The sequence below is a fragment of the Chiloscyllium plagiosum genome, unplaced genomic scaffold (genome assembly GCF_037043375.1).
Source record: "Chiloscyllium plagiosum isolate Xiang-an unplaced genomic scaffold, Cpla_swu_hap1 HiC_scaffold_2, whole genome shotgun sequence".
Lineage (NCBI taxonomy): Eukaryota > Metazoa > Chordata > Chondrichthyes > Orectolobiformes > Hemiscylliidae > Chiloscyllium > Chiloscyllium plagiosum.
Window position 1 is genome coordinate 157784378 of NW_028270140.1, and position 13588 is coordinate 157797965.

Sequence of the window (13588 nt, forward strand, 5' to 3'; positions counted from 1 at the left end):
CGGACTGTGTCACTGAGCACAGACACTAACCTTCTCATTGTTTTTCAGATTTTTCGACAACAGACAGTTCAAGTTGTTCACAAACCTCACTCAACTTCATTTTCATCAGTTACGAAAAGTCAAAGTGTGAACAATACAAGGAGGCCCTGAGAACAGCAATGGGTAAGAGGATGTCAAAGAACTCACCGTAGAGAGCACATACACCTTCCTCAGCATCTACAACAATCACTGACCCTCTGACAGTGCAGCACTCCCTCAGCACTAACCCTCCGACAGTGCGGCACTCCCTCAGCACTGACCCTCTGACAGTGCGGCACTCCCTCAGCACTGACCCTCCGACAATGCGGCATTCCCTCAGCACTGACCCTCCGACAGTGCGGCACTCCCTCAGCACTGACTCCCCGACAGTGTGGCACACCCTCAGCACTGACCCTCCGACAGTGCGGCACTCCCTCTGCACTGACCCCCCGACAGTGTGGCACTCCCTCAGCACTGACCCTCTGACAGTGTGGCACTCCCTCAGCACTGACCCCCCGACAGTGCGGCGCTCCCTCAGCACTGACCCTCCGACAGTGCGGCACTCCCTCAGCACTGACCCTCCGACAGTGTGGCACTCCCTCATTACTGATCCTCCGACAGTGCGGCACTCCCTCAGCACTGACCCCCCGACAGTGTGGCACTCCCTCAGCACTGACCCTCCGACAGTGCGGCACTCCCTCAGCACTGACCCTACGACAGTGCGGCACTCCCTCAGCACTGACCCTCCGACAGTGCGGCACTCCCTCAGCACTGACCCTCCGACAGTGCAGCACTCCCTCAGCACTGACCCTCCGACAGTGCGGCACTCCCTCAGCACTGACCCTCAGACAGTGCGGCACTCCCTCAGCACTGACCCTCCGACAGTGCGGCACTCCCTCAGCACTGACCCTCCGACAGTGCGGCACTCCCTCTGCACTGACCCTCCGACAGTGCGGCACTCCCTCTGCACTGACCCTCCGACAGTGCGGCACTCCCTCACCACTGACCCTCTGACAGTGCGGCAGTCCCTCACCACTGACCCTCTGACAGTGCGGCACTCCCTCAGCACTGACCCTCCGACAGTGCGGCACTCCCTCAGCACTGACCCTATGACAGTGCGGCACTCCCTCAGCACTGACCCTCCAACAGTGCTGCACTCCCTCAGCACTGACCCTATGACAGTGCGGCGCTCCCTCAGCACTGACCCTCCGACAGTGCGGCACTCCCTCAGCACTGACCCTCTGACAGTGCGGCACTCCCTCAGAACTGACCCTCTCACAGTGCTGCACTCCCTCATTACTGACCCTCCGACAGTGCGGCACTCCCTCAGCACTGACCCTCCGACAGTGCAGCACTCCCTCAGCACTGACCCTCTGACAGTGCGGCACTCCCTCAGCACTGACCCTCCGACAGTGTGGCACTCCCTCAGCACTGACCCTCTGACAGTGTGGCACTCCCTCAGCACTGACCCTCCGACAGTGTGGCACTCCCTCAGCACTGACCCTCCAACAGTGTGGCACTCCCTCAGCACTGACCCTCTGACAGTGTGGCACTCACTCAGCACTGACCCTCTGACAGTGTGGCACTCCCTCAGCACTGACCCACCAACAGTGTGGCACTCCCTCAGCACTGACCCTCCGACAGTGTGGCACACCCTCAGCACTGACCCTCTGACAGTGTGGCACTCCCTCAGCACTGACCCTCTGACAGTGCGGCACTCCCTCATTACTGACCCTCTGACAGTGCGGCACTCCCTCAGCACTGACCCTCTGACAGTGCGGCACTCCCTCAGTATTGACCCTGTGACAGTGCGGCACTCCCTCAGTACTGAGCCTCTGACAGTACAGCACTCCCTCAGTACTGACCCTCTGACAGTACAGCACTCCCTCAGTACTGACCCTGTGACAGTGCGGCACTCCCTCAGTACTGATCCTCCAACAGTGCGTCGCTCCCTCAGTACTGACCCTGTGACAGTGCAGCACTCCCTCAGTACTGACCCTCTGACAGTGCGGCACTCACTCAGCACTGACCCTCTGACAGTGCGGCACTCCCTCAGTACTGACCCTCTGACAGTGCGGCACTCCCTCAGCACTGACCCTCTGACAGTGCGACACTCCCTCAGTACTGACCCTCCAACAGTGCGTCGCTCCCTCAGCACTGACCCTCCGACAGTGCGGCACTCCCTCAGGACTGACCCTCTGACAGTGCGGCACTCCCTCAGCACTGACCCTCTGACAGTGCGGCACTCCCTGAGCACTGACCTTCTGACAGTGCCCACTCCCTCAGCACTGACCCTCCGACAGTGCAGCACTCCCTCAGCACTGACCCTCTGACAGTGCTGCACTCCCTCAGCGCTGACCCTCCGACAGTGCGGCACTCCCTCAGCACTGACCCTCCGACAGTGCGGCACTCCCTCATAACTGACCCTCCGACAGTGCAGCACTCCCTCAGTACTGACCCTGTGACAGTGCAGCACTCCCTCCGTACTGACCCTACGACAGTGCGGCACTCCCTCAGCACTGACCCTGTGACAGTGCAGCACTCCCTCAGCACTGACCCTCTGACAGTGCTGCACTCCCTCAGCGCTGACCCTCTGACAGTGCAGCACTCCCTCAGTACTGACCCTGTGACAGTGCGTCGCTCCCTCAGCACTGACCCTCTGACAGTGCCCACTCCCTCAGCACTGACCCTCTGAGAGTCCGGCATTCCCTCAGCACTGACCCTCCGACAGTGCGGCACTCCCTCAGCACTGACCCTCTGACAGTACAGCACTCCCTCAGCACTGACCCTCTGACAGTGCGGCACTCCCTCAGTATTGACCCTCTGACAGTACAGCACTCCCTCAGTACTGACCCTGTGAGAGTGCAGCACTCCCTCAGTACTGACCCTGTGACAGTGCAGCACTCCCTCAGTACTGACCCTCTGACAGTGCGGCACTCCCTCAGCACTGACCCTCTGACAGTGCGGCACTCCCTCAGTATTGACCCTCTGACAGTACAGCACTGACCCTCAGTACTGACCCGCTGACAGTGCGGCACTCCCTCAGTACTGACCCTCTGACAGTGCGGCACTCCCTCAGCACTGACCCTCCGACAGTGTGGCACTCCCTCAGTATTGACCCTCTGACAGTACAGCACTCCCTCAGTACTGACCCTGTGACAGTGCAGTACTCCCTCAGTACTGACCCTCTGACAGTGCGGCACTCCCTCAGTACTGACCCTCTGACAGTGCGGCACTCCCTCAGTACTGACCCTCTGACAGTGCGGCACTCCCTCAGCACTGACCCTCTGACAGTGCAGCACTCCCTCAGCACTGACCCTCTGACAGTGCAGCACTCCCTCAGTATTGACCCTCTGACAGTACAGCACTCCCTCAGTACTGACCCTCCAACAGTGCGTCGCTCCCTCAGTACTGACCCTGTGACAGTGCAGCACTCCCTCAGCACTGACCCTCTGACAGTGCGGCACTCCCTCAGTACTGACCCTCTTGACAGTGCTGCACTCCCTCAGCACTGACCCTCCGACAGTGCAGCACTCCCTCAGCACTGACCCATTGACACTGCGGCACTCCCTCAGCACTGACCCTCTGACACTGCAGCACTCCCTCAGCACTGACCCTCCAACAGTGCAGCTCTCCCTCAGCACTGACCCACTGACAGTACGGCGCTCCCTGAGCACTGACCCTCCGACAGTGCGGCACTCCCTCAGCATTGACCCTCTGACATTGCGGCACACCCTCAGCACTGACCCTCTGACAGTGCAGCACTCCCTCAGCACTGACCCTCTGACAGTGCGGTACTCCCTCAGCACTGACCCTCTGACAGTACGGCGCTCCCTCAGCACTAACCCTCTGACAGTGCGGCACTCCCTCAGCACTGACCCTCTGACAGTGCGGTACTCCCTCAGCACTGACCCTCTGACAGTACGGCGCTCCCTCAGCACTAACCCTCTGACATTGCGGCACACCCTCAGCACTGACCCTCTGACAGTGCCCACTCCCTCAGCACTGACCCTTTGACAGTACGGCAGTCCCTCAGCACTGACCCTCCGACAGTACGGCGCTCCCTCAGCACTGACCCTCTGACAGTGCAGCAATCCCTCAGCACTGACCCTCTGACAGTGCGGCACTCCCTCAGTACTGACCCTCTCACAGTACAGCACTCCCTCAGCACTGACCCTCCGACAGTGCGGCACTCCCTCAGTACTGACCCTCTTACAGTGCAGCACTCCCTCAGCACAGACACTCTGACAGTACAGCACTCCCTCAGTACTGACCCTGTGACAGTGCAGCACTCCCTCAGTACTGACCCTGTGACAGTACAGCACTCCCTCAGCACTGACCCTCCGACAGTACGGCGCTCCCTCAGCACTGACCCTCTGACAGTGCGGCACTCCCTCAGCACTGACCCTCTGACAGTGCGGCACTCCCTCAGTACTGACCCTCTGACGGTGCCCACTCCCTCAGCACTGACCCTTTGACAGTACGGCAGTCCCTCAGCACTGACCCTCCGACAGTACGGCGCTCCCTCAGCACTGACCCTCTGACAGTGCAGCAATCCCTGAGCACTGACCCTCTGACAGTGCGGCACTCCCTCAGTACTGGCCCTCTCACAGTACAGCACTCCCTCAGCACTGACCCTCCGACAGTGCGGCACTCCCTCAGTACTGACCCTCTGACAGTACAGCACTCCCTCAGTACTGACCCTGTGACAGTGCAGCACTCCCTCAGCACTGACCCTCCGGCAGTGCGGCACTCCCTCAGCACTGACCCTCCGACAGTGCAGCACTCCCTCAGTACTGACCCTGTGACAGTGCAGCACTCCCTCAGCACTGACCCTCCGGCGGTGCGGCACTCCCTCAGCACTGACCCTCCGACAGTGCAGCACTCCCTCAGCACTGACCCTCTGACAGTGCAGCGCTCCCACATTACTGACCTTCCGACAGTGCGGCACTCCCTCATTACTGACCCTCTGACAGTGCGGCACTCCCTCAGTACTGACCCTCTGACAGCACAGCACTCCCTCAGTACTGACCCTCTGACAGTGTGACACTCCCTCAGTACTGACCCTCTGACAGCACAGCACTCCCTCAGTACTGACCCTCTGACAGTGCAGCACTCCCTCAGTACTGACCCTCCGAGGGTGCGGCAGTCCCTCAGTACTGACCCTCCAACAGTGCGTCGCTCCCTCAGTACTGACCCTGTGACAGTGCAGCACTCCCTCAGTACTGACCCTCTGACAGTGCGGCACTCCCTCAGCACTGACCCTGTGACAGTGCGGCACTCCCTCAGCACTGACCCTCTGACAGTGCGGCACTCCCTCAGCACTGACCCTCTGACAGTACGGCACTCCCTCATCACTGACCCTCTGACAGTACAGCAGTCCCTCAGCACTGACCCTCTGACAGTGCGGCACTCCCTCAGCACTGACCCTCTGACAGTGCATCGCTCCCTCAGTACTGACCCTGTGACAGTGCAGCACTCCCTCAGCACTGACCCTCTGACAGTGCGGCACTCCCTCAGCACTGACCATCTGACAGTGCGGCACTCCCTCAGCACTGACCCTCTGACAGTACGGCACTCCCTCATCACTGACCCTCTGACAGTACAGCGGTGCCTCAGCACTGACCCTCTGACAGTGCGGCACTCCCTCAGCACTGACCCTCTGACAGTGCGGCACTCCCTCAGTATTGACCCTCTGACAGTACAGCAGTCCCTCAGTACTGACCCTGTGACAGTGCAGCACTCCCTCAGCACTGACCCTCCGACAGTGCAGCACTCCCTCAGCACTGACCCACTGACACTGCGGCACTCCCTCAGCACTGACCCTCTGACAGTGCAGCACTCCCTCAGCGCTGACCCTCCGACAGTGCAGCACTCCCTCATTACTGACCCTGTGACAGTGCAGCACTGCCTCAGCACTGACCCTCCGACAGTGCAGCACTCCCTCAGCACTGACCCACTGACACTGCGGCACTCTCTCAGCACTGACCCTCCGACAGTGCAGCACTCCCTCAGCACTGACCCACTGACACTGCGGCACTCCCTCAGCACTGACCCTCTGACACTGCAGCACTCCCTCAGCACTGACCCTCCAACAGTGCAGCACTCCCTCAGCACTGACCCACTGACAGTACGGCGCTCCCTGAGCACTGACCCTCCAACAGTGCGGCACTCCCTCAGCACTGACCCTCTGACAGTGCAGCACTCCCTCAGCACTGACCCTCTGACAGTGCGGTACTCCCTCAGCACTGACCCTCTGACAGTGCGGCACTCCCTCAGCACCGACCCTATTACAGTGCAGCACTCCCTCAGCACTGACCCTCTGACAGTTCGGCACTCCCTCAGTACTGACCCTCTGACAGTGCCCACTCCCTCAGCACTGACCCTTTGACAGTACGGCAGTCCCTCAGCACTGACCCTCCGACAGTACGGCGCTCCCTCAGCACTGACCCTCTGACAGTGCAGCAATCCCTCAGCACTGACCCTCTGACAGTGCGGCACTCCCTCAGTACTGATCCTCTCACAGTACAGCACTCCCTCAGCACTGACCCTCCGACAGTGCGGCACTCCCTCTGTACTGACCCTCTGACAGTACAGCACTCCCTCAGTACTGACCCTGTGACAGTGCAGCACTCCCTCAGTACTGACCCTGTGACAGTGCAGCACTCCCTCAGCACTGACCCTCCGACAGTACGGCGCTCCCTCAGCACTGACCCTCTGACAGTGCGGTACTCCCTCAGCACTGACCCTCTGACAGTGCGGCACTCCCTCAGTACTGACCCTCTGACGGTGCCCACTCCCTCAGCACTGACCCTTTGACAGTACGGCAGTCCCTCAGCACTGACCCTCCGACAGTGCAGCACTCCCTCAGCACTGACCCTCCGACAGTGCAGCAATCCCTGAGCACTGACCCTCTGACAGTGCGGCACTCCCTCAGTACTGGCCCTCTCACAGTACAGCACTCCCTCAGCACTGACCCTCTGACAGTACAGCACTCCCTCAGTACTGACCCTGTGACAGTGCAGCACTCCCTCAGCACTGACCCTCCGGCAGTGCGGCACTCCCTCAGCACTGACCCTCTGACAGTGCAGCACTCCCTCAGTACTGACCCTCTGACAGTGCAGCACTCCCTCAGCACTGACCCTCCAGCAGTGCGGCACTCCCACATTACTGACCCTCCGACAGTGCGGCACTCCCTCATTACTGACCCTCTGACAGTGCGGCACTCCCTCAGTACTGACCCTGTGACAGTGCAGCACTCCCTCAGCACTGACCCTCCGACAGTGCGGCACTCCCTCATTACTGACCCTGTGACAGTGCGGCACTCCCTCAGCACTGACCCTGTGACAGTGCAGCACTCCCTCAGCACTGACCCTCCGACAGTACGGCGCTCCCTCAGCACTGACCCTCTGACAGTGCGGCACTCCCTCAGTACTGACCCTCTGACGGTGCCCACTCCCTCAGCACTGACCCTTTGACAGTACGGCACTCCCTCAGCACTGACCCTCCGACAGTGCAGCACTCCCTCAGCACTGACCCTCCGACAGTGCAGCAATCCCTGAGCACTGACCCTCTGACAGTGCGGCACTCCCTCAGTACTGGCCCTCTCACAGTACAGCACTCCCTCAGCACTGACCCTCTGACAGTACAGCACTCCCTCAGTACTGACCCTGTGACAGTGCAGCACTCCCTCAGCACTGACCCTCCGGCAGTGCGGCACTCCCTCAGCACTGACCCTCTGACAGTGCAGCACTCCCTCAGTACTGACCCTCTGACAGTGCAGCACTCCCTCAGCACTGACCCTCCAGCAGTGCGGCACTCCCACATTACTGACCCTCCGACAGTGCGGCACTCCCTCATTACTGACCCTCTGACAGTGCGGCACTCCCTCAGTACTGACCCTGTGACAGTGCAGCACTCCCTCAGCACTGACCCTCCGACAGTGCGGCACTCCCTCATTACTGACCCTCTGACAGTGCGGCACTCCCTCAGTACTCACCCTCTGACAGCACAGCACTCCCTCAGTACTGACCCTCTGACAGGACAGCACTCCCTCAGTCCTGACCCTCCGACGGTGCGGCAGTCCCTCAGTACTGACCCTCCAACAGTGCGTCGCTCCCTCAGTACTGACCCTGTGACAGTGCGGCACTCCCTCAGTACTGACCCTCTGACGGTGCCCACTCCCTCAGCACTGACCCTTTGACAGTACGGCAGTCCCTCAGCACTGACCCTCCGACAGTGCAGCACTCCCTCAGCACTGACCCTCCGACAGTGCAGCAATCCCTGAGCACTGACCCTCTGACAGTGCGGCACTCCCTCAGTACTGGCCCTCTCACAGTACAGCACTCCCTCAGCACTGACCCTCTGACAGTACAGCACTCCCTCAGTACTGACCCTGTGACAGTGCAGCACTCCCTCAGCACTGACCCTCTGACAGTGCGGCACTCCCTCAGTACTGACCCTCTGACGGTGCCCACTCCCTCAGCACTGACCCTTTGACAGTACGGCAGTCCCTCAGCACTGACCCTCCGACAGTGCAGCACTCCCTCAGCACTGACCCTCCGACAGTGCAGCAATCCCTGAGCACTGACCCTCTGACAGTGCGGCACTCCCTCAGTACTGGCCCTCTCACAGTACAGCACTCCCTCAGCACTGACCCTCTGACAGTACAGCACTCCCTCAGTACTGACCCTGTGACAGTGCAGCACTCCCTCAGCACTGACCCTCCGGCAGTGCGGCACTCCCTCAGCACTGACCCTCTGACAGTGCAGCACTCCCTCAGTACTGACCCTCTGACAGTGCAGCACTCCCTCAGCACTGACCCTCCAGCAGTGCGGCACTCCCACATTACTGACCCTCCGACAGTGCGGCACTCCCTCATTACTGACCCTCTGACAGTGCGGCACTCCCTCAGTACTGACCCTGTGACAGTGCAGCACTCCCTCAGCACTGACCCTCCGACAGTGCGGCACTCCCTCATTACTGACCCTCTGACAGTGCGGCACTCCCTCAGTACTCACCCTCTGACAGCACAGCACTCCCTCAGTACTGACCCTCTGACAGGACAGCACTCCCTCAGTCCTGACCCTCCGACGGTGCGGCAGTCCCTCAGTACTGACCCTCCAACAGTGCGTCGCTCCCTCAGTACTGACCCTGTGACAGTGCAGCACTCCCTCAGTACTGACCCTGTGACAGTGCAGCACTCCCTCAGCACTGACCCTCTGAGAGTGCGGCGCTCCCTGAGCACTGAACTTCTGACAGTGCGGCACTCCCTCAGCACTGACCCTCTGACAGTGCGGCACTCCCTCAGCACTGACCCTCTGACAGTGGTGCACTCCCTCAGCACTGACCCTCTGACAGTGCGGCACTCCCTCAGCACTGACCCTCTGACAGTGCGGCACTCCCTCAGTATTGACCCTCTGACAGTATAGCAGTCCCTCAGCACTGACCCTCTGACAGTACAGCACTCCCTCAGTCCTGACCCTGTGACAGTGCAGCACTGCCTCAGTACTGACCCTGTGACAGTGCAGCACTCCCTCAGCACTGACCCTCTGACAGTGCGGCACTCCCTCAGCACTGACCCTCTGACAGTGCGGCACTCCCTCAGCACTGACCCTCCGACAGTGCGTCGCTCCCTCAGTACTGACCCTCTGACAGTGCCCACTCCCTCAGCACTGACCCTCTGACAGTGTGGCACTCCCTCAGTATTGACCCTCTGACAGTACAGCAGTCCCTCAGCACTGACCCTCTGACAGTGCGGCACTCCCTCAGCACTGACCCTCTGACAGTGCGGCACTCCCTCAGCACTGACCCTCTGACAGTGCGGCACTCCCTCAGTATTGACCCTCTGACAGTACAGCAGTCCCTCAGCACTGACCCTCTGACAGTACAGCACTCCCTCAGTCTTGACCCTGTAACAGTGCAGCACTCCCTCAGTACTGACCCTCTGACAGTGCAGCACTCCCTCAGCCCTGACCCTCTGACAGTGCAGCACTCCCTCAGTACTGACCCTCTGACAGTGCGGCACTCCCTCAGCACTGACCCTCCGACAGTGCGGCACTCCCTCAGCACTGACCCTCCGACAGTGCGGCACTCCCTCAGCACTGACCCTCCGACAGTGCGGCACTCCCTCAGCATTGACCCTCTGACAGTGCAGCACTCCCTCAGCATTGACCCTCTGACAGTGCGGCACTCCCTCAGCACTGACCCTCCGACAGTGCGGCACTCCCTCAGCACTGACCCTCCGACAGTGCAGCACTCCCTCAGCATTGACCCTCTGACAGTGCAGCACTCCCTCAGCACTGACCCTCTGACAGTGCTGCACTCCCTCAGCACTGACCCTCCGACAGTGCGGCACTCCCTCAGCACTGACCCTCCGACAGTGCGGCACTCCCTCAGCACTGACCCTCCAACAGTGTGGCACTCCCTCAGCATTGACCCTCTGACAGTGCGGCACTCCCTCAGCACTGACCCTCTGACAGTGTGGCACTCCCTCAGCACTGAACCTCCAACAGTGCGGCACTCCCTTAATACTGACCCTCCGACAATGCAGCACTCCCTCAGCACTGACCCTCTGACAGTACGGCACTCCCTCAGCACTGACCCTCCGACAGTGTGGCACTCCCTCAGCACTGACCCTCTGACAGTGCAGCACTCCCTCAGCACTGACCCTCTGACAGTACGGCACTCCCTCAGCACTGACCCTCCGACAGTGTGGCACTCCCTCAGCACTGACCCTCTGACAGTGCGGCACTCCCTTAGAGAGACAAGATGTTTACTCGCAGAACACTTTCGAGAACATCTCCGGGACACTCGTACTAATCAGCCCCATCGCCTCGTGGCCCAACATTTCAACTCCCCCTCCCACTCTGCCGAGGACATGGAGGTCCTGGGCATCCTTCACCGCCGCTCCCTCACCACCAGACGCCTGGAGGAAGAACGCCTCATCTTCCGCCTCGGAACACTTCAACCCCAGGGCATCAATGTGGACTTCAACAGCTTCCTCATTTCCCCTTCCCCCACCTCACTCTAGTTCCAACCTTCCAGCTCAGCACTGTCCTCATGACCTGTCCCATCTGTCAATCTTCCTTCCCACCTATCCGCTCCACCCTCCTCTCTGGCCTATCACCATTACCCCCACCTCCAACCACTTATAGCACTCTCAACTACCTTCCCCCCAGCCCCACCCCCCCGTTTATCTCTCCACCCACGAGCCTCCGAGATGCTGCCTGACCTGGTGTGCTTTTCCAGCACCCCGCTCTGATCTAGACACTGACGTTTTGTTGCCTTCTGTGTTATGGGCTAGCCCAGGCCACTCAAAACATTCTTCAGCAGACAGCCCCAGACTGTAACTTTCCAATTTGTTTCGGTCAGTGTACAGTGAAAATTACCCGGAGGAAGTTTTTAAGGTTGACTCCTAGATTTTAAAACAGACAAAAAAAATTGATTCACAAAATTACAGAATGAAACTTAAACAACAGAATAAAGAATCCCTACAGAACTCAGTCTATCCAAACTCGACTTAATTATGATGCTGTTCTGAATATACACAACAGTCCCAATAAGCAAACCCCCTTTAAGGCTCAGTATAAATGGAATACAAGCTTAGTACATAGAAGATAGAAGGAGAGAGAGGGAGAGAGAGAGTTTCCCAGTTCAAGACTGAATAAAACTGCTCAGTTCAGCTAGAGAGCTGACCACTCCCCTTTCCTTATACAGGTCACTTCTGAAGCATGGCCACTTTGGCCTGAAGTTTCATCTGTTTACATATAAACAAAAGGCCTCTCAAAATCCTTTTCATCTCTGCACCAAACCAGACTGATCGGAGCCCGGCCTGGTTTATTACCGGTCTGAAAAAAATCAAGGACAGAGTCTCCTTGAGCCAAGGAAAAGCTTTTAGGAAATAAAGGGACGAGCTTTGTGACATCAGTAACCTTTCACCTTTGCCCCCAGGCAGCTCCTCTGGACAGATGAAGGGTTTGTCTTCGACCCGGGGGGGCCGTCCGGCCTTTGTCGCTGCCCTGAGCCTGATTAACGTGAGGGACCCCCAGGCCAACAGCGATGTTTATCAGCGATGGGCTGGTTCAGTCAAGGAGTACCCTGTCATCATCAACCAAAAGGTCAGAGGTTAACAACTCCGCCAAACTGTCCCCTTTCAGTGTTGTGGGAACCTCCAAACCGTGACCCATTTGTGAATAACCACACAGTGCAGGCCCAGAGTGTGACCAGCAAGGCAACACTGAGCCAAGTGTGGGAGTTCGGGGGAGTGAGTGGGGGAAGGGATTGGCATGTACAGTTCCAGCCCTCTCTGTGAGGGCCTGTTCTGTGGTAGAGGTGCCGCTGGTTAGCGAGCCTGGGTGAATCCCGGTTGGTTGAGGCAGGTGAACAGGAACAGGGTCAGGGTATGAGTGAAGCAGCTTTTGTCCCTCAGTCCCCTGGTTATGCAGGTTACCATCCAGAGTCAGTGGACAGGAACGTTGCTCCTGCCGGAGGTGGGAGATCAGGGAGCAGTCTCGTGACCCTCACAACGATACCTGCAGGAGCTCCTCATCGTGGGTGGCACGGTGGCACAGTGGTTAGCACTGTTGCCTCACAGTGCCGGAGACCCGGGTTCAATTCCCGTCTCAGGCGACTGACTGTGTGGAGTTTGCACGATCTCCCCGTGTCTGCGTGGGTTTCCTCCGGGTGCTCTGGTTTCCTCCCACAGTCCAAAGATGTGCAGGTCAGGTGAATTGGCCATGCTAAATTGTCCGTAGTGTTAGGTAAGGGGTAAATGTAGGGGTATGGGTGGGTTGCGCTTTGGCGGGTCAGTGTGGACTTGTTGGGCCGAAGGGCCTGTTTCCACACTGTAATGTAATGTAATGTAATCTAATCTAATCGATGGTGTAGTTCAGTTGGAGCGGTAGTTGGACACGCTGAGGAGCACACAGGGAGCACAGAGTGTGATAAACACTGGTCACACCACAGGGTCAGGAGGGTCGATGGGTGACCGCGAGGAGAGACAGGCAGGTAGTGCAGGAGCCTCCTGTGACTATTCCTCTCACTAAAAGCTACACTGTTTTGGATACTGCTGGTCAGGGGTTGGGGGGCGGGGGGGAGGTGATAATCTTTCAGGGGAGTATAACATAGCAGCAAGGTCTGAGGTGCCATAACTAGCTCAGTGTAAAGCAGGGTGTCACAAAGTCCCAGTGAGTAACTTTGATCGGGGGATCAGATGGGCGGTTTTCTCTAGCTGTGAGCGAGACTCCAGGACGGGGGTGTTTCCTCCTGGTGCCAGGGTCAGGGACATCTCGGAACGATTACAGCAAATTCTCAAAGCGGGGCCACAGGTCATTGTCCACATTGGTCCCAACAACACAGTTAGAGAGAGGGATGGAGTCCTACTGAGTGAGTATTGGGGGAGTTAGGCAGGAGGTTAAAAAGCAGAGTGTTAGTGGGGGAATACCTTGAGACCCATAGGAAGGGTTTAGAGGGATATGAGCCAATTGCTAGATTAGGTTGGGATATCTGGTCAGCAAGGACGAGTTAGACTGAAGGGTCTGTTTCAGTGCTGTATATCTCCAAGACTCCA

At 58.9% G+C, this 13588-nt stretch overlaps 1 protein-coding gene across 1 annotated transcript in view; it reads left to right on the forward strand.

Annotated features, from left to right (window-relative positions):
- Window positions 1–13588, forward strand: part of LOC122547749 (complement component C7-like) — a gene marked incomplete at its 5' end in the record, with an annotated part of 220379 nt that overhangs the window by 20525 nt on the left and 186266 nt on the right. The window contains 2 exons of the mRNA XM_087994142.1: window positions 49–162; window positions 11971–12137. Coding sequence (XP_087850268.1) covers window positions 49–162; window positions 11971–12137 — 281 coding nt within the window. The remainder of the gene's footprint in view (window positions 1–48; window positions 163–11970; window positions 12138–13588) is intronic.